This window comes from Elephantulus edwardii, unplaced genomic scaffold, assembly GCF_000299155.1.
Source record: "Elephantulus edwardii isolate Elephantulus edwardi_28Jun2011 unplaced genomic scaffold, EleEdw1.0 scaffold00058, whole genome shotgun sequence".
In the NCBI taxonomy this organism is placed as follows: domain Eukaryota; kingdom Metazoa; phylum Chordata; class Mammalia; order Macroscelidea; family Macroscelididae; genus Elephantulus; species Elephantulus edwardii.
In genome coordinates, this window is record NW_006399808.1 from 8,657,684 (window position 1) to 8,678,757 (window position 21,074).

The 21,074-nt window shown below is 38.4% G+C and overlaps 1 protein-coding gene across 3 annotated transcripts in view; it reads right to left on the reverse strand.

Annotated features, from left to right (window-relative positions):
* The window catches only part of ADK (adenosine kinase), a 696,790-nt gene that overhangs the window by 582,168 nt on the left and 93,548 nt on the right, over positions 1-21,074 (reverse strand). For all 3 annotated transcript variants that reach the window (XM_006887511.1, XM_006887509.1, XM_006887510.1), the window contains exon 3: positions 16,332-16,385. In XM_006887511.1, coding sequence (XP_006887573.1) covers positions 16,332-16,385 — 54 coding nt within the window. The remainder of the gene's footprint in view (positions 1-16,331; positions 16,386-21,074) is intronic.

The window sequence follows — 21,074 nt, forward strand, 5'->3', positions numbered from 1 at the left end:
TAGGTCATTTGTTCATAGAATCACTATGGGTTGTGTTTGACTCGACCGCTATCAACAACAACAACAATAGATAAAATAATGGTCCTCCAAAGACATCGACAGCCTAAACCACAGAATGCGTGAATATATTATTTTACATGAGAAAACAGACTTTGAAGGGTTCAGATTCGACTAAGTTGAGGATGTTGTGGTGGTAAACAATATCATTGACTGCCTGTTTTTCCCAAAGATCCTGAAAGATGAAAAAGGAAGACAAGAAAGCCAGTTAGAGAAATAGGTGCTATGATGACAGGAAAGTTTGAAGTGAAAAGAGGTTGGGAGTCACAGAATGTGGGTCATTTCTAGAAGCTAAAAGAGCAAAGGACTAAATTATCTGCTAAAATCCTCAAGGAACACAACCTTATTTCAATTTAATTTTTTACATATGAGATTTGTTTTGTACTTCTGGCCTTTAGATCTTCAAAACTATAAGAAAAGACATTTTCTTATTTCAAGCTAGTAAATCTATAATAATTTGTTACACCAGAAATTGTTGTTGTTATGCACCATTAAGTCATTTTTAAATCATAGTGACCCTATGTACCATGGTGTTCTGGGAACCTGTGGCTAACTCTGAGAAGAAAAGGAATGTCACAACACTTGATTATGCTTAGACGAAACCTATACTTGGACCAGGAGGCAGCTGTCAGAATAGAGGAAGGAAACACTGCAAGATTCAAAATTGGGAAGGGTGTACTCCAGGGATGTGTCCTATCTCCATACCTTTTCAATCTATATGCAGAACAGATTATCTGGGAGGCTGGGCTTTATGAAGAGAAATGTGGCATCAGGATTGGTGGAAGATTCATCAACAATCTGCGTTATTCAGATGACACAATCCTACTTGCTGAAACTGAGGAAGAATTGAAGAGCTTGCTGCAGAAGGTCAAGGACTGCAGCCTTCAATATGGATTGAGGTGCAATATCAAGAAAACAAAGATTCTCACCACTGGGCCAAGTTGAGAGCATCAGGACGGATGGTGAAGAGGTTGAGATGGTTAGCAGCTTAGTTTGCTTGGCTCCACAATCAACACTGTGGGCACCAGCAGCCAAGAAATTAAAAGAAGTATTGTGATGGGAAAGTCTGCTATTAGAGACCTCTCCAAAGTACTGAAGAGCAATGATGTCACTCTGGAGATTAAGGTTCAGCTGATATAGGCCATGGTCTTTGCAATCACTTGCTATACATCAGAGAGCTAGACAATGATTAGGGATGATAGAAGGAGAATTGATGCCTCTAAGCTGTGGTGTTGGAGAAGAGTATTGAATACGTATCATGAACTGCTAAGAAAACAAACAGGTACGTCCTGGAGAGGGTTAAACCAAGCTGTTCCTTGTAGCTTCATCTTACATACTTTGGACATGTTGCAAGGAGGAACCAGTCAGCACAGGAGAAGACCACCCTTGGTGAGATGGATTGACTCAGTGACTGGGGTAACGGGCGAAGGTGTGTCAGAGACAGTGAGATTGGCACAGGATAGAGCAGGGTTTAGGGCTGTGTTCATAGGGTCGCTATGAGTCACAAGCAACTCGACAGCATATAACAACAACTGAGTAGTTTGGTCCTCAGACCTCAGGCTTTTCCAACTTTGCTTCTATTCTAATACTCAAAACAACACAGATTTAAGTAGTACACAGTATTAAAGTAGTAAAGTCCACTGCAGTAGATTTATTCCAGAGACTACTAAAACATGAGTTATTCCTCAAATACTACCAAAAGAAATCAAACCCCAAGACAAAAAACCAACAGTACCTGAAAAGATTAAAGCATCTAAAATCCAACAAAACACTTCTGTACCAATATTGTTGTGAACCATTGAGTTGGAACTGACCCATAGCTGACCCTCCAGTGGGTTTTCAGAGGCAGTAAATCACCAGGAAGAGATTAACCCATCTTTCTCCCACAAAGCAGCTGGTGGATTTGAACAGTGTGTTTTTGGAAATGCAGTGAAGCTTATCAGTAGACCAGCAGAGTTCCCCGTACCAATATAGATTTATCTATGTAAGTCAATAGTATAATTATCTCAAGGACATAAAACTGCTATAAAGATAGAAAAGGTTGGGTTTATTTTATTGGCTCAAACCAGATCATCTTCATTCTTTCACACTATTCTCAGATGTCTAATTCCATCAAAATCAACAAAGATAAATAGAGAACTCTCCCATGAACATTTCTGAACCATCACATTGAGTGTGTAAACTATATTTTGTTTTGGAAGAATGTTTAACTAGGTATGTTTAGTATCAGTAAGTTTAAAGGAAGTAACTTTGAAATTCCACAAAACTGTTCAAAATTTACTCATGTATGATATCAACAGGTTCCTCCAATGCCAATTAGACATATAATTAATATTTTTGTAAATCAAAAGGTCTTGTGCACTTTGTCTTTCCCTTCTTCAGTATTATCACGGTTTATTACTATTAGGTGTTTAGTCTCTAGCATTATGGTTAATGTCAGTTTGCTTATGTTTCTAAATACCACCTTAGAATTCAATCACATTCTCTTTCCTCTAAGGGAGTTTATATTCTAGGAGGAAAAACACATTTGAGAAGCTAATTATGCAACTTATTAAATAATACTAAATGGCTTGGAAAAGAAAAAAGAAAAGGAGATGTTGAAAGTAGGAAAGAATATTTTATACTCCACACAAGAAAATTGGTGGTAAGTTTGGATAACAGAAGATTATCTTATGAGTATATAAATCCATGAAAATTTATGTGTGAAACAGGCTTCTATGTTCCTTTATTGAATTAAGAAAAATGCTTTTACTCATACTTTCTAACTCTGCAGCTTTGTTTTGTTCATGCAAACTTAGAAAGAACAAAACTATCATTCTCTCAATACCACTCAACTCAAGAGTGAAATAAATAAAGGATAACTTAAAATATGTATCTTTGTTTTAAATTTCCCATTCGGCTTCTTTTTCTTCTTCAGGTCTAACGCAGCACAGACTGCAGACCTAGAATTCACAATGGTCTCTCTGGCCTTCTCAAGTAAATGAACAAACAACAAAAACATTAAAGTAACAGAATTGAGGAGGAAGGTTTAATTTTGAAAATGTTATTAGAAAGGTAATATTTTTCATAAGAAAAGCACTTTGAAACTAAATAACAAAGAGTTAAATTGCAATCTTAATTAAGTTCTACAGAGGGAGCTAATAGCACAAGGAATAAACTTACAAGGAATAAACTCACTCATCACCATTAATTTTAAGGTTTCTCTATACCATTAGCAGCTCAAACACAGTACTACCTAATAAGTGTGGCATATTTCTAGTAAATCATACTAGAATTTATTAAATATATTATCACAAATACCTTTAAACACTTTGTGAAATTGGTATGTATATTTTAAGTATATCATTCCTTCAGAAAAGACGTGGACGTTTTTCTAAGTCTCTAAACTTAGGCAAAGTTGTTGTTATGTGCTGCTGAGTCAGAACTCACTAATAGTTGACCCTCCAGTTGATTTTAAGGGGCAGTATATCACTCAGGAGATCTTTCTTCTATAAAGCAGTTGGTAGATTCAAACCACCTACATCTGAGTTGATAGCACAATTTCTTACCATTAAAGCACCAAAGTAGAGTATCGCATTTTAAAAATCTCATTGCTATGAAGCCGATGTTATCTCCTAGTGACACTCCATGGATAACTGAGCAGAACTGCTCCACAGGTTTTAGTGGCCATCAGAATCAATGAGACTGGCTCAAGACAGGACAGTCCAAGCTGCTGGACATAGGGTTGCAGGCAACTTGACAGCACATAGCAACAAAGAAATCTTTAGGAAAGCAAGCCACCAGACCTTTCTTCTGAAGTACTGCTTTTTGTAGTAATAGTGATGTGCGTCGTGGTGTCTGAGCAACATCATAACTGACTCTTCAGCGGGTTTTCAAAGGTAGTAAACTGCATGTGAGGAGAATGCTCCCTTAGAGCAGCTGGTGGATTCAAACAACATGCCTGTGGGATTACAGCACAGTTTCTTATCACTAGGCCACCAGAGCTCCCTCTTGGTTGTTTACTGTTGTTATGGTCCATCAAGTCACATGTGACTCATAGCAACCAAATATATAACAGCTCTGAAGCCTGCTCTGTCCTGAGCCAGTCACACTGACTCCAACACACCTAGTTCCGTTGTCCCAGCTAATACAGCAATCCATCTCATCCATGGTTTTCCTCTCCTGCGCTGTCCTTCCACCCCTCCAAGCATGATGTCCTTCTCTAAAGAACAGTCCCTCATGTCCATGTGCAAAAAGTATGTGAGATGGAGCTTCAAACTCCTAGTCTGCAAGAAGAAACTTGGTTTTACCCTCTCCAGGACAGACCTATTTGTTTTCTTGGCAGTCCTTGGTAGGTTCAAGACTCTTCTTCAGCACTACAACTCAAAGGCATCAATTCTTCTGTCATCCTGAGTAACTTTCCAGCTCTCTGATGCAAGTAATTGCAAAGACCATGGCCTGGATCAGGTGTACCTTAGTCTCTAGAATGACACTGTTGCTCTTCATTGCTCAGGACAGATCTCTGATGGCAGATTTTTCAGTGCAATTCATCTTTTGATTTCTTGACTGCTGGTGCCAGGAGTGTTAACTGTGGAGCCAAGCACGCTCTAATTGTTAACAACCTCCACCTCTTCTCCATCTATCATGGTGCTGCCAATTAGCCCAGTGGTGAGAATCTTAGTCTTCTTGATGTTGAGCTTCAGTCAATATTGAAGACTATAGTCCTTCACCTTCTGCAGCAAACACCTCATGTCCTCTTCAGTTTTAATCAGCTGTGTTGTATCGTCTGCATAACGTAGATGAGTCTTCCACCAATCCTGATGCTATATTCCTCCTCACAAAGACCAGCCTCCAAATGATCAGTTCTGCATATAGATTGAAAAGGCATTGTGTCTGGTAATTAAGGGCAAATCGTTTGTGACATCCAGAAATCTGTAGATAGCCATAGGCTCACAATCAAGAAGATCTAAAGTAACACTTCTTTCTTTTCTTCCATAAAACAAGAGTCTTTACAAGTCTCCCTTTTGCCTATGACAGCGAGGCTCCTAAGTCTATTGTGAGGATTATTGCAAGCAATTAAGATAATGCCTTCCTTCTTTGCTCTTAAATTTAATTGTTTACTACTTTCCAAAAAGTAATCAACACGTACACTTAGTACAAAAAAATATTTTCAAAGATGGGCCTAGTTACTAAAAAAAATAAAAATTCATCCAGTATCCTCAAATCTGTATAGTTTCCAAATAGTCTGATTCTTAATCCTTGACACAAAATAGAGAAAGGTAGCAAAACTCCTAAATTACTTTCCATATAAATATCTCTTTGGAAGCAGGAGTGGCATCTACTTCCTAAACAACGTGCCTCTGGAAACTCTATGAACTTTGATAAATGATGATAGTTCTAGAAAGGCTTCAGGCCTTTTGTTCATAGGGTCACAATGAGCCATGCTCGACTCAATGGCAATCAACAACATAAATATCTCACAGCTTTCTTCTCAAAATATTCCTTTAGATTGCTTTAGATCAAGGAGAGCAGCACATACCAGTCACCATATTTGCTGTTTCTGTGTCCTCTATCCCCTGCTGCCTCAGTGAACCTGCATCCCCTATCTATCACTCAGTGAACTACTGTCAGAGTGTGAGCAGCATATGATCTGCCATCTATGCTTGGATGGAAAAGTCCTGGACAAACGTTCCAAGAAATAATTTACTCTTAACAAAAACAAAACAAACAAACAAACAAAAAACCCAGATCACATTGAAGGGCAGAGTAAATAGAAGCTACTAATATTTTTGATACTGAAGAATTTTATGCTAAAAACTCGGAAAATATCCCCCAAGTGTTAAATAAATAGACTTAAAAGGCAAAAATAACTGATTAAAGAAATGATTTGCTAATGAACAATAATAAAACAGCAAAGAACTACCTAGTCTCACTCATAATGATATCAGAGAGGCAGGCTGTTGAAAAAGAAGTTCAAGAGTTATACTCCCATTAATTCTGTATGATTATTCATAGTTCAAAAAAATTTCACATATATCATTTCATCTGTTACTGTTAGTCGACATCTAGTCAATTCTGACACAAGGTGACTCCAATCTGCACGTGCTCTTCAAGGCTGTGACTTTAAAGAAGCCAGCCTCCAGGTGTGTTTTCTGAGGCCTCTCTAGATGGAGGGGGTCTCGAACTGCTCTTTCAGTTAGAACTGGGACAATTAACTATTTGTGACACTCAGGGACTCACATAATTTCATCTCTGCTCTTACTGCTGAGTCAGGACCAATTCATAGCTGACCCTCCTGCAGGTTTTTGGAAGGCTGTAAATCGCAGAAGAAAGGATTCCCTTGAGCTGCTAGAGGACTTGAACTCCCCCCCAAAAAAACGCTATCTTTGGTCTGGCAGTGAAGCTCCTTCCAGACGACATCAAGCTATCATCTAGATTCATATTATTTCATTTAATCCTCATTAAAACCTGTAAAATGTTGTTGGCTCCCCATATCATAAATGAGAAAATGAAGTTCAGATATAATTGACCCACGTGTGTTAGTTTTACATGATGTAGAAAACCAAAACTACAGCTTCTGTAAGGTTTCCTGTTAGGATTGGCCTCAAGGGAAATTTATGTTAACTTTGCCCTACAGAGCTGAGGCACCATTCCAAAGCTATAGTAAAGGGCAAACAGGAAAGGATAAGATTCTAATTGTCCTTTATTTTGCTTCCAGCTCATCTACCTGACTCACAGCACTGCTAACACACCCCACAATCTCACAATCTACCTCCATACTCCTCACGAAAAACCCAAACTTGGTAGCCACATCTCAGGTGCCCCTACATACCTTTAGTCCAACAGCTGAACATGTCTACTGTTGTTGTGCGTCAACTCTTCAGAAGTGAATCAGAGCTGACCGTCCAGAGTGTTCCCAGAAGCTATAAATCCATGGAAGGCTGGAAGATTGCCCAGCATTCTTCTGCTGAGCAGCTGGTAGATTCAAACACCCTGGCTTGATGTTGGCAGTGTAACTCCTTACCCACTAAGTCAGGAGAGCTACCCAATAAACATTTTCCAGCATTTGAGTGTTAATCATTTTAGCATTTCACCCCTAAAAATATCTCTTTCCTTCTTTATACGGCATGTTGTTGTTGTTGTGTGCCATCGAGTCAGAACTGACCTGTAGCTCACCTTCTAGATGGTTTTTAGAGGCAACTGGATACACAGGAGGAAACAGCCCATCTTTCTCCGACTGAGCTACTGACAGATTCAAACTCCATGACTTAAGGATTGAAGTGCACCTTCTTACCAGCAGGCCACCAGAGCTTCTAAACTGTGGTAATCATATTGTTGTGTAATATCAAGTCAGAATCAACCCATAGCTGACCTTCCAGCGAGTTTTCAGAGGCAGTAAATTACATAGTAGGAGCAGCTGGTAGATTTGAACCATGTGCCTTTGAGACTATTAGTGCAGCTTCTTAACAACTCACTTATATGCCATGTATGCACTAAATAAAACTGAGTTTTATCCTAAAATTATCCCTTGTACTAAATTCTTGCAAAGTCTTCCACAACAAGGTTAATTATTTTTCCTTCCAAAATTTATTTAGTTTGTTGTTGCTGAGAACATATAATGCAAAATATACCGGTTTCTGTATGTACAATTTAGTGACTGTCTATACTCTTCATATTTTACAGTCACTCTCATCATCTTTTCTTAGTTGTTCCTCTTTACTGTTCCTCATTAACATAACTCACTTCCCCATAAAGTTCCTTTTGAATCTTTCTAGAAATCTGTGGCTGTCAACTAGAGCTCACATAGATTAGAGGTTCAATGCTCCAAGTAAAAAGTTTATGGCTTACCTCAGGGCAATAGTTTCAGAAGTCCAGAGCTTCAGAAAACCAAGAGTTTATGAGAATTGAAAACTCTGCTCAGCACTTTCTCTCTTCTGATCAAGATCTGCATATCAAATCATGCATCAAAATGTCCAGGAACTATAGCCAGGGACCATGCAGTTCTCCCAATTTCATGACAAAGGAGACAGTTACTCATGGAGGCAATTAATCACACAACTTCTCCTTCTTACTACTGATTCCCCTGCCCTGTTGTTCAAGGTGAATAAAGACAACCACTTACAAGCTTCCCACTCCCCCACCCCCCCCACTTACAAGCTTTTAAGACCTCGGCGCTTTGCAAAGAACTAGGAGATGGAACTGAAGGAACAAACATCTTAAAAAGGGGAACTCACTGGGATGTCCCTTGTAATCAAGTCTCTCAATTTCCAAAGTGAGGAATCAAATCCTATAAAGTGTGTTTCTGTATATAAGCAAACTCAGTAACATTTTTTAAATTACTGTTGTTGTTGTTATGTGCCATCGAGTCGCTTGCAACTCATAGCAACCCTATGTACAACAGCCCTAAACTCTGCTCTATCCTGCCAATTTCACCATCTCTGACATACCCACCCCTATTACTCCAGTCCCTGAATCAATCCACCTCATATAGGGTCTTCCTCTCCTGCACTGTCCCTCCACCCTCCCAAGTGTGATGTCCCTCTCCAAGGACTGGTCTCTCCTTGCCTCCTTGCAACATGTCCAACATATGTCAGATGAAGCCTCAGAATCCTTGCCTGCAAGGAGCAGCCCAGTTTAAACCTCTCAGGATGAACCTGTTCATTTTCTTAGCAGTCATGGTATATTCAATACTCTTCTCTGGCACCACAGCTCAAAGGCATCAATTCTCCTTTTATCATCCCTAGTCATTCTCCAGCCCTCTGATGTATAGCAAGTGATTGCAAAGACTATGGCCTGTATCAGGCGTACCTTCGTCTCCAAACTGACACCATTGCTCTTCAGTACCCTGGAGAGGTCCCTTAAAGCATACTTTTCCATCACCAATACGTCTTTTCATTTCCTGGCTGCTGGTGCCTAAAGTGTTGACTGTGGAACCAAGCAAACTAAAGCTGTTAACAATCTCAATCTCTTCTCCATCCATCCTGATGCTGCCAATTGGCCCAGTAGTGAGAATCTTTGTCTTCTTGAGATTGAGCCTGAATCCATATTGAAGGCTGCAGTCCTTGACCTTCTGCAGCAAGCACTTCAGGTCCTCCTCAGTTTCTGAAAATAGGGTTGTATCATCTGCCTAACGCAGACTGCTTATGAATCTTCCACTAATCCTGATGCCACACTTCTCCTCATAGAGCCAAGCCTGCCAGATAATCTGTTCTGCATATAGGTTGAAAAAGTATGGAGATAGAACATTTCGCTGGCATACACTCTTCCCAATTTTGAATCATGCAATGTTTCCTTGCTCTGTTCTGACGACTGCCTCTTGTTCCAAGTATAAATTTCGCATTAGCACAATCAAGTGTTCTGGAATTTGCATTCTTTTCAGAGTCAGCCAGTTTGTTGTGATCCACACAGTTAAACACCTCTGCATAATCAATGAAACACAGATAGACATTCCTCTGGTATTCCTTGCTTTCAGCCAAGATACATCTAACATTAGCTACAATATCCCTAGTACCATGACCCCTTCTAAACCCAGCCTGCACTTCTAGCAGTTCTGCTGATGTGCTGTTCCAGTCGTTTTTGGATAATCTTCAAGAGAATCTTGCTTGCATGTGGTATCTGTTGGGTCACCTTTCTTTGGAATGGGAATAAACATAGATCTCTTCCAGTCAGCTGGCTAAATGGTTGTGTATTTCTTTTTAATTAGTTATTATTACTATGTCTGCAAAAGGCAAAAATAAACTAACATTTTAAAATATCTTCAAAGGGAGTCCTTCTCAGTGTATAAGGACAACTGAAAGAGAGCTCTTTATTAGGCTGAAGCCCTTCCACCTTATCAGGCTGCAATCCTTTCTTGAAAGTCACCTCCCCACTCAATAATCTGTAGCTGAGTCACTGTTGCTAGGTTCTGTCAATCCTATGAATAAGAGATCTTGGCCTTGCCCTGTGATGCAGCAACCTGATGATCTCTGATTGGTGATCTCTGAGCCAGTCGTTAAAAGGCATTATATCAATCCATCTTGTTAAGGATCTGCCTTCATGCCATGTGCTCTTCTGAATCCAATTTGAATTTTTAACAGCTTTCTGTTGAACTGTTTCAGCCATATTTTTAACAATCTTCAGCAAGATTTTACTTGCATGGGATAATAATGATTCTTCTTCAATAATTCCCACCTTGTTGGATCACCTTATTTTGAAATGGGGGAAAAATCAGATCTCTTCCAAATGTCTTAGCATAGACTAGAGAGCACATCCAGGGCTGCACGTTTTAATAAAACATGTCAACTGGCATTATATTAATCCTTAATTTTTTGTCAGTGCCTTCTGTGCAGCTTGAACATCCTTCATTATTGCTGGATCTTAATCGTATGCTACTTTCTGTAATGTTCAGTGACTCTGCATATTCCCTCCTCAATTCTCCCACCAGTCAAGATTTTGCCCATAAAATCCTTCAGAATTGTGACTCAAGGCTTGAATTTGTTCTTCAATTCTTTCACCTTCAGAAATACTGAGAGTGTTCTTCCCTTTTGGTTTTTTAACTCCAGGTCTTGGCACGTTCAATTACAAAGCTTTGTCTTCTGTAGCTGCCCTTTGAAATCTAATCATTTCTTTTACTTTAAATCTCTTCCCTTTATTCTGGTTTTACTATATTCTAGTGCAATTTTCACAGTCTCTTCTGATAGCCATTTTGTTTTCTTTTTCTTGTCTTTGTAATGACTTTCTGTTTTCTTCACGGATGTCATCACAGTTCATCTGCATCAAACCTATTCATCAGATTTTTTTTTTAAATCAGATGGATTGTTTCAAGGTTGTATTTTGGTTCTGATGGACTTATACTCATTTTCTTCAGCTTCAACTTAAACTTGAACATGAGTAATTGGTAATTTGTTCAATAGATCCTGCCCTTGTCTTCAATACTGATAGTGACCTTCTCCATGATGTCTTTCTATAGATGTAGTCAATTTGATTCTTATGTAGTCCATCAGGTGAGATTCATGTATATGTTGTTGTTGTTCTTGTTATGTGCCATCAAGTCACTCATAGACTCGTAGTGACCCTATGTACAACAGCTCTGAACAGAGCTCTATCCTGAGCCAACCTCACTGTCACTGACACACCCACCCTTATATCCCAGGCACTGAGTCAATCCGTTTCAGCCAGTGTCCTCCTCTCCTGCACTGTCCCTCTCCAAGGACTGGTTCCTCCTTACAACATGCCAAAATATATCAGACGAAGCTTCAAAATCCTTGCTTCCAAGAAGCAGCCTGGTTTCATCCTCTCCAGGATGAATCTGATCTCAGGATGATCTCCTAGCAGTCCATGGCCTATTTAATAGTTGCCTTAAAAAAAAAAAAAATAAAAATAAAAAAAAAAAAAATATATATATATATCTCAACTAATACCCTTTTACATAATATAATATTAAGGGCTTCTGATCTTGTATCAGAAATGACCTTTACAGTAAATAGGAGAGAAATCTTTAACTGTTAAAACTATAACTGAATTACTGCTAAGTTTGTTCTGAATTACAGATTTTTCCTATTTTTGTTTTGTTTTCACCTTTATGTGATATACTGACTCAAAGTATTTTCCCCTGAGATAGTTCAGATCAAGGTGGTCCGCATTCAGCTAATGTATAAATTTGCATAATTTATAAATATGTTGTTGTTGTTAGGTGACATCAAGTCAAATACAACTCATGGCAACCTTATGAACAAAAGATCTGAAACCAGACTGTCCTGCTACATCTGCACACTTTCTGACACACAAAAGCCCATTGCAATGTTCACCTTGTCAATCCACCTGGTTGAGGGGCTTCCTCTCCTTCACCAACCAACATCATGTCTGTCTCCAAGGAATAGCCCCTCCTGGAAACATGTCCAAAATTTGTGAGGTGAAGCCTCATCATTCTTGCCTCCAAAGAGCTCTCTGGCTGCACCCTCTCCAAGATATAACTGTTTGTTCTCTTGGTCATTCATGGGATATTCAGTGCTCCTCTCCAACCCACCACAGCTCAAAGGTGTCAATTCCTTTTCTGTCATCCTTACTAATTTTCCAGCTTTCAGATGCACTGCTAGTAATCTGAAAGACTATGGCCTTAGTCTTCAAACTAACTTCATTACTCTTCAATAATTTGTAAAAGTCCCTAACTGCAAATTTTCCCAGTGAAATGTGTCTCCTTATTTCCTGACTGCTGATACCAAAGATGTGAATTGTGGATTCAAGCAAGATAAAGCTGTTGACAATTTCAAGCTCCTTCCCATCCATCATGACATGGCCTATTTGTCCTGTGGTAAGAATCTTTGTTTTCTTGATACTGAGATGCAATCCATACTGAAGGCTGCAATTCCTTGATCTTCTGAAACAAGTGCTTCAAATCCTCCTCACTTTCAGTAAGCAAGGTTGTGCCATCTGCATAATGCCGCCGTTATATATTGTCACTATGTCATAATCATTTGATTAATCTTTAAATTTTAGGCAGCCATCAGTGCCTACTAAATTTCTTCCAACTTGAGTGACTTCTAAGACAAGCAGTTGCACAGTACCAACTGCATCTTTCTGCCTAATCATTCTGTTTGCTAAAGCAAATAAAAATATTTAAGAAAAAAAAACTGAATAAAATACTGATGTTGTTCTAATTTATTTTAAATTAGTCCTGTTTACAAGTCCAAAAAGTAGAGAAAAATCTGTGACAAAATAATAAACCCAGGGTTTTTAATGTGACCAAGCATAGAGAAAAAGTATAAACTCAAAAGCTTTTAACTAATTATATTACTATTTTAATTGCTTGGTTTTTCTATTTTAAATTTATTCCCCAAACAGCCTGCAATATGTAAAACAGAAAACAAGAACTTGTAAAGAAAGCATTCTGCTTAGAAAAATAAGTGTCACTGTCATTATAACCAATTTTTTCCTGTTTTGTTACATGTTAACTTTCTCTAGACAGAAGAATAACAAGTTTATTTGTGAAGTATGTGTGACTAAGTGAATACGGAATGTGAACCACCAGATTTCAAGAACTAAGAGTATTTTTTTAATGAATCTAGTTAATATTTAGGGAATTCTGGCAACTTAATGGTAAAGAACTGGGTGGCCACCAGAAAGATCCTCATTTCAAACCACCAGATGATCTATAGGAGAAACATGGGCAATATTCTCTCAATTTGATTCACTGCCTCTGAAAACCCACTGGATGGTCAGCTATGGATCAGTTCTAATGCAAAAGTACATAACAACAAGTTAGTACTTATCACATAAAGTAGCATCAAGATAATTAAGCTATCATTGTAGTCTCATTATAGTACACACATAATTAAAGTACATTTTTTACAATACTATGATGAATCTTGTCTTTTAGAGAACAGAATTAAGAATAATGATGTTTTGGCAAGCTCTGGTGGCCTAGTGGCAAGAAGCTGCACTGCAATCCCACAGGTGTGCAGTTCAAATTCACCAGATGCTATGCCGGAGAAGGAGGAACAATCTCCTCCTGTACCAGTCAAATCTGATTTGACGGTACTCACACACATAAATAATAAAAATTTTAAAAAAAAATAAATAAAAAAAGAATAATGATGTTTTAAGAGAACAAAGCAGGAAACTAATCAGAAAATTGGATTTTACTCGATATGCACACCTCTTAGTCTATGTCACAAAGCTTGCACTTGAATCTAAAAAGATGTCAGCTATTTTAATTACAAAGACACAATAAGATTACGTATGAGTTAGGTTTCATGAAAGACAGTGTTCAGTTTTAAAATAAATCATCTGTTTTGTAGTAGCATATTCAATTGAGCATTTGGAAGTAGATTTTGTTTTGTTTTCACGTTCTTGACACTTCCACCTAGCACTGGGAAAGGGTGTTTTTAAGCTCTCCCACCTAGGACTGGGTAAGCATGTTCTTAAGATAACATCGCAATGCCTAAGGTGGAGGAACTCGTGCTTCAGAATGATCCTAGTAAAGCAGAAAGTATACCACCACACCAGAGCACAGCCAAGAAACAAGGGGAACCAAGTGCCTAAAACATCAGGGCAGAGCCAGGAAAACAAGATTAGCAGCCCAGACAAGCAGTGTACTGATAGCCAAACGGATGGCTTTTCCGTCACAAATCTTTTTTTATTTTATTTTATTTCATTATTTTGTGTGTGTACCGTCAAATCAGATCTGACTGATACAGGAAGAGATTGTTCTTCCTTCTCCAGCAGATCATCTGGTGGATTCGAACCGTGTACCTCTGAGATTGCAGTGCAGCTTCTTGCCACTAGGCCAGCAGAGCTTGCCCACAAATCTTATAGTAATGGTTAATGAATTTTCCAAGCTGATTATTGTTTATGAAATTGCTTATAGTAAACAAAAATTTTATGTGGAAGAGGTAGTTTTACTTCCCAACAGTCTAGAAAGCAAGTTTATGGAGACCATGTGTAATGATTTTTGACACAATCTAAAAGAACAGCTATCTCCTGAATTCACTTGTACTTGTTCTTGCAATTTAAAAAAAAAAGTCCATGGGGAAAAAAATGTGAACGAAGAATAATGTGAAATACAATGTATATGAACTTTGTAAGCATACCAATAAAAAACAGAAGAGGAAGAAAAAAGGAGGTCTTGTCATTGCTGTTACCACACCAGAGTTGCATGAAAAATGAGATTGAAAGGCTCTGGCCATGGTTGTCCTTAAGCAAGAAGCACAGCATGCGGCCCTGGGTATTATCTAACTACATACTTCATTTGATGATACATTAGAGATGAAGCGTGTTTACTGAGGGGTAGCTTTTACGTTCTAAATCTGATGAAAATGGACATGGTGAACTGTCTGAAACCTTTAACCCTTCCTGCAGGAACATTCCATCCAGAATAAACAAGCTAAATTCCAGGAACTCCTTGAAAAATGACCCAGTATGTTTTAAAACTTGAGAGCACCAGAAAGGATTTGTCCTTAGGTTTGCTTTCTTACAATGTTAGAAAGTATTTTTTTTTTTATAATAGAAAGTTTCTTCTTTGTGAAAGGGAAAGGCAGAAGGACCATTTGTCTATGACTTAAAAGGACAACAAAAATATTTCTTTTATCAACAAAGAATGTATCTTAAATAAAGCCTTAATCATAAATAAAAAGAAATACACAAAAAATTATAAGATAGGCAGGCAAATGTAAAAGGATTATCATGGAATGTCAAATCAATCATAAACCAACAAGTGTAAGAACCTTGCAACAAAAGCATTAGGCTGAACTTAAAAAAAAATGGTGTACTCTGTGAGAACATTTAGGCAATTATGCTTGGTTACTTAGTTCACCAATTACGTTCATAAATTTAATTGATCCATCTCTCAGATTGTTGTTAGGTGCCATGAAGCAGAATCTGACTCATATTAAATGATACTTTACTTCAAGAAAAACAAACTTAAACTTTCCTTCTTGACATTTTCTGGTTATAGAAATGACACAACACATTAGAAAAGTACAAAAATAAAAATAAAATTCACCCCTAATCCCATCACTCGGAAAAGTATTGTAACTGTCTCTTAGGATATGTACTTCTGAAGCTAATTTTTCATCTATTTCATCTTCGTAATATTAAATATTATTTCAAAGTGTTTTAATAACTCTGTATTATCCCACTGAACTCATTCCTTCAACCACAAAGAGAAAAGAGAAAGCATAATTTTGGCAGAAGATTTAAAAAGACAGAACTCTATCCAACTTTAGTGTTTCATGAGATGTTAAATGACAGCTTGGCATTTACTTCTTCATAACACAACAGGTAAAATAAAATTACATTTATACATCTTTAGCATTTAGGAGAAAGGGTAAATGACCTGAATATGAGACAAAAATGAACAATGACAATTTAATAATTTATCTGGGGAAAGAATAAAGTTGCAAATTTCCGCAATCTATCCTTAGTCTAAATATTGGAGTTAGTCTAAATATTGTTATGTACCATCAACTTGGAACTGAGTCATAGCTGACTGACCCTCCAGAGGGGTCTTGAGGTAGTAAATGGCAAGGGAGGAGACTGCTCATCTTTCTCCTTAGGAGCAGCTAGTGGATTCCAACTTGCTTGCCTTTGGGTTGGTGACACAACTCCTTACCACCAAGCCACCAGGGCTCCCAGATAGGAGAATAATTATTTCTTATTATCCTTCATTGTTTAGTATAAATTATTCCAATGCTATGAAGATCAAGGACATGGTACTTTCTACACCTTTATATATTTCAAATCCTTTAACAAGTCAGACCGTTTCAAAATATTCATTCCACAGACAGAATAAACTATGTATATATCTTTACTACACTTACAGTTCCTTGTGCTTATCCTCTGCCAAGATCTGGTCATTTGGTTTCAGTGAATACCTATAAAGCAAAAATAAAGATACTGATCATATAAACTTGCAAGTGTATTTGCCTCATGGACAATTGATTGTGATACAGTAAAGTCAGCTAACCTCATCAAAAAAGGTACTACTATACTATTACAGGTTTCTGTCTTAATTGGTAAAGAACATCCAAGCAAACTGTATCTTAATGCTGTGTATTACTTACCACTCAAGGGACAGACCCTAAATGGATGGACTGACACAATGATTATCACAATGGCTTAAGAATGACAGAAATCATGAGGATGGTGCAGCACAGGACAAGGGTCAGATCTGTTGATGAGTTGTATTAGACTAGGTGGCACCTACCAACACAACAACAACAAGGGACAGAAGAAAGATCAACTGGACCAACAACTGACAATACAGGATGTCTTTAATAGCCTTCTGTATAGAGGCTGTGAAAGGAGCATATGCAGCAAACAACCAAGTCCGACCTCTAATAACTTCACAAAGGGCAACTATCCCCATCAACAACACCTAAAGTAGCAAAACAATAACTACAAGTCAGACATAGCCACCCCACTCTGCTGCAACTACTACTAATTACTGCATCTGAACTTCATTGCCAATGACTCACCGATGTTATCTGACTCACAGTTATGGAGTATATTAAAGAAATAGTTTGAGGATGAGGACAGGCAAAGAATATCAAACAGTGAAAGTCCAGGTTTAGACCAGACAGAGTAACAAGAAGAAGACACAATTCCTCAGTTAGTTCAGACAGCTCCTTAATCCAGGTTTTGTCCAGCACACAAATGCAAGAAGACCTGATTTCCTATATCATCTGTCAAGCTTTGTCTCACAGCAGCCACAAGTCAGTTTTTCCTTCAACTGTCCAGCAAGCAGATCCTTTAAAACTAGCTGTCTCCAGGATGCCATCAAGCTACCCGCTTGCCAGACTCTCTCTACTGTTTGGTCAACCCTCCATCTTAGCTGGTCCCACAGCTGTTGAAGATATAGAAACACTATTCAACAGGTGAACCATGTCTCTGCAGTTGAGGAAACTGAAGACCATGCCCTCAGAGGTGGCTAACGCAATAGATCTACAAGGCGTTTTCAAAAGTCCTGACATCACATGTGAATATCCAGCAATTAAAAATTGCTGCTAAAACGAAAATGTCACAAATGGATGAACATAATAAATTTATTTCTCACATTTTACAGGAAAGGAAGGAAGAAGTGCTGCAAATTTAAAATCCTTATTTCAAGAGCTGGACTAAAGATACAGCTCCTATCAATCCTGCTTCATTAATAAAACAAACACAACTCATTCCCAAATGGGATTATAAACACAGGCATGTTGTTTGGTGCCATTCAGTGGAGACCCTATGAATGACAGATCTGAGCCTTCTCCTATCCTGTGCCATTTTCTTTATCTCTGACACACTTGAACCCATTGCTGGACTCACCATGTCAATCTATCTTGCAAAAGGTCTTCCCCTCTTTTACTGAGCCTCCACCTTTCAAAGCAGGATGTCATTTTCCAAGGAATAGCCTTTTCTAGGAATATGCCAAATGTATGAGATGAAGCTTTGTCATCTTTGCCTCCGAGGACTGTTCTGGCTGCACTTACTCCAGGACATATCTATTGTTCCTTTGGCCATCCATGGGATAGTCACTACTCTTCTCTAATACCACAGCTCAAAGGCATCAATTCTCCTCTGTCATCTTTACTCACTGTCCAGCTGCATAGAAAGTGACTGAAAAGCCCATTGCCTGGATCAGGAGCACCTTCATCTTCAAACTGACATCACTGCTACTCAGTAATTTGAAGATGTCCCTGCCTGAAGACTTGCCCAGTGTAATATGTCTCCTGATCTCCTGATTGCTGGTACCAAGAGACTGTGGATTCAAGTAAGATGATATTGTTTACAAACTTGAGTCTTTTCTACATCTATCTTGATGTTGATAATTGGTCCAGTGGTGAGAAATGTCTTCTTGATGTTGAAATGTTTCAATCTATATTGAAAACTGTACTCCTTGATCTTACGCAGCAAGTGTTTCAAGTCTTTCTCATTTTAAGCAAGGTTATGTCACCGGCAAAAAACAGGGTGTTGATCAGTCTTCCTCCTATTCTGAAGCCACATTCTTTTTCATGCAGCGCAGCTTCTCAAATTATTTGTTCAGCAAAAAGATTGAATAAATATGGAGAAAGGACACACACTGACACACACTTTTCTTGATCTCAGACCATGTGGTGTTCCCTTGCTCTGTTTGGACAACACCTTCTTGATTTAGGCAGGAACATTTTCTCTTTCCCTTCTTCAATTGTTGCTGTTCTTGTTAGATGCTGCCAAATTGATTAAAACTCACAGCAACCCTATGAACAATAGATCTGAACTCTGCCCTGTCCTGGCCATCCTTTTATCTCTGACATAATTGAGCCCACTGCTGGACTCACTGTGTCAATCTATCTCGTTGGGAGTCTTTCTCTCTTTCAATAACCCTCCACCTTTCCAAGCATGATGTTCCTTTCCAAGGAATATCCTCTTCCAGGGACACTCCCAAAGTATGAGAGATGCAACTTTGCCTCCTTACCTCTAAGAAACACTCTAGTTTTACTTTCTCCAAGGCCTGTCTGTTCTTTTGGGAGACTGTAGGAAGTGTAGCACTCTTCTCCAACACCAGAACAGAAAGACATCAATAATTCTTTTGTCATTCTTTATCCTGCTCTCAGATGCTTAGTAGGTAACTGGAAAGACTATGGCTTGAATCAGGCACACTTTATTTTGGAGAGGTATCTGACAGCAGATTTTCCTAATGATATACATCTCCAGATCTCTTAACTACTGATACCAAGAAAGTACTTGTTGCTTGGATTCAAGCAAGATTAAATCATTGACAAATTCAATCTTCTCTCCATCTATCCAATTCTTGTGTTCCAGTCACCAATAATTATTCAGGCATCTTGATTCTATGTTTGCTTAATTTCAGACTGCAACAGCTGGTAAAAACCCTCAATATTTTCCTCTCTGGCTTTACTTTTTGGTGCATTTATTTTCATAATAGTCATATTAACAGGTCTTCCTAGTGTGCATATCGAATCACTCACAGTATTATACTCCAGGACAGATCTTGAAATTGTCTTTTTTTTAAAAAATTGTGTCCATCACAACAAGATAAAGGAAAATAATCCAATTTAAAAATGGGCACATGATATCAACAGACACTTCACCAAAGAGGAAATTCAGATGGCCAACAAGCACATAAAGAAATGTTCAAAATCCCTAGCTCTAAGGAGATACAAATCAAAACAACTATGAGATATCATCTCACCCCTGTCAGAATAGCAAAATTTAACAGAACATCAAGCAACTTATGCTGGCAAGGTTGTGGAGAAACTGGAACCCTTATTCACTGTTGGTGGAAGTGTAAAATAGTGCAACCACTGTGGAAGGCGGTGTGGCACATTCTCAAAAAGTTGCAAATAGAGATACAATTTGACCCAGCAATTCCACTACTGGGAATATATCCCAGAGACCATAACTGACATCCAAACACATATGCACACCCATATTTATCGCCACTTTGTTCACAATAGTAAGGAGTTAGAAACAACCTAAGTGCCCATCAACAAACAAATGGATAGAGAAGCTGTGGTATGTTCACACAATGGAATACTATGCTGCATTGAAAAACAAGGAACTCATGCAATATTATTCAAAATGGGTGACCCTGGAGGACATTATGCTGAGTGAAGTATCTCAGTCACAAAAGGACAAATACTGCATGGTGTCACTGTTGTAAAACAGGATTGACATCGGGGTTGGGGGAAGACTGAAAAAGTTGGGTTCAATAATGTATACTGCATTGAAACAGATGAGGGAGAAAACTATTTAAAAGGGATATGTGATTAGGTATTTTTGTCATGACGGGAGTCCAGAGCAAAGGTTGCAGAGTGGAGTGGACCTGGACGGAGGGATTGTAAAACAATGAAAGAATTTTTCTTTTACTTTTCCAAAAGGGTAGTTTACTGGGGCGGGGGTGGGGGGACGGTTTGGGAGGGGAGAAAAGTGCAACAATGAATGAATGGAAATCGAAAGTCTGTAAATTTTCATTGAAATTAATAACAAATTTTTTAAAAAAAGAGGAGAGAGAAAAAAATGGTGTTGAAGACAACACCATTCTTCCCTTAGTTTTTCATACCCAGCATAGTACATCATGTGATTATCTGATTCAAAGTGGTCCGTGCTTGTCCATCTCAGTTCACTGATGCCTAGAACGTCAACTTCCATTTTTCCTACATTCATATTTCATACATTCCATGTTCTAATTATTAAGGGCTGTTTGGAGCTGATTCTACTCAACTTTTTAGCAACTTCTTACCTGGGCTCTACATCTAATACTATAACGACCCAAGTGCCTCTGTTCACAGGGTTTTCAAAGGCCCCTTATTAAATATAGGGTCAATCCTTTTTCCTAGTCTGCCTTAATCCAGTAGCCCTGCTGCAACCTCTCCACCCTTTTGGTTCCTGAGACACTGGTGACACAGAGCATCAGAGCACAGCACAATCTATACCAGTACAGCAGACTGACAGATAAGTTCTGTACTAATGTTGTTGTTGTTGTTGTTGTTGTTGTTGTTGTTGTTGTTATATGCCGTCGAGTCGCCTGCGACTCATAGCGACCCTATGTACAACAGCCCTAAACTCCGCTCTGTCCT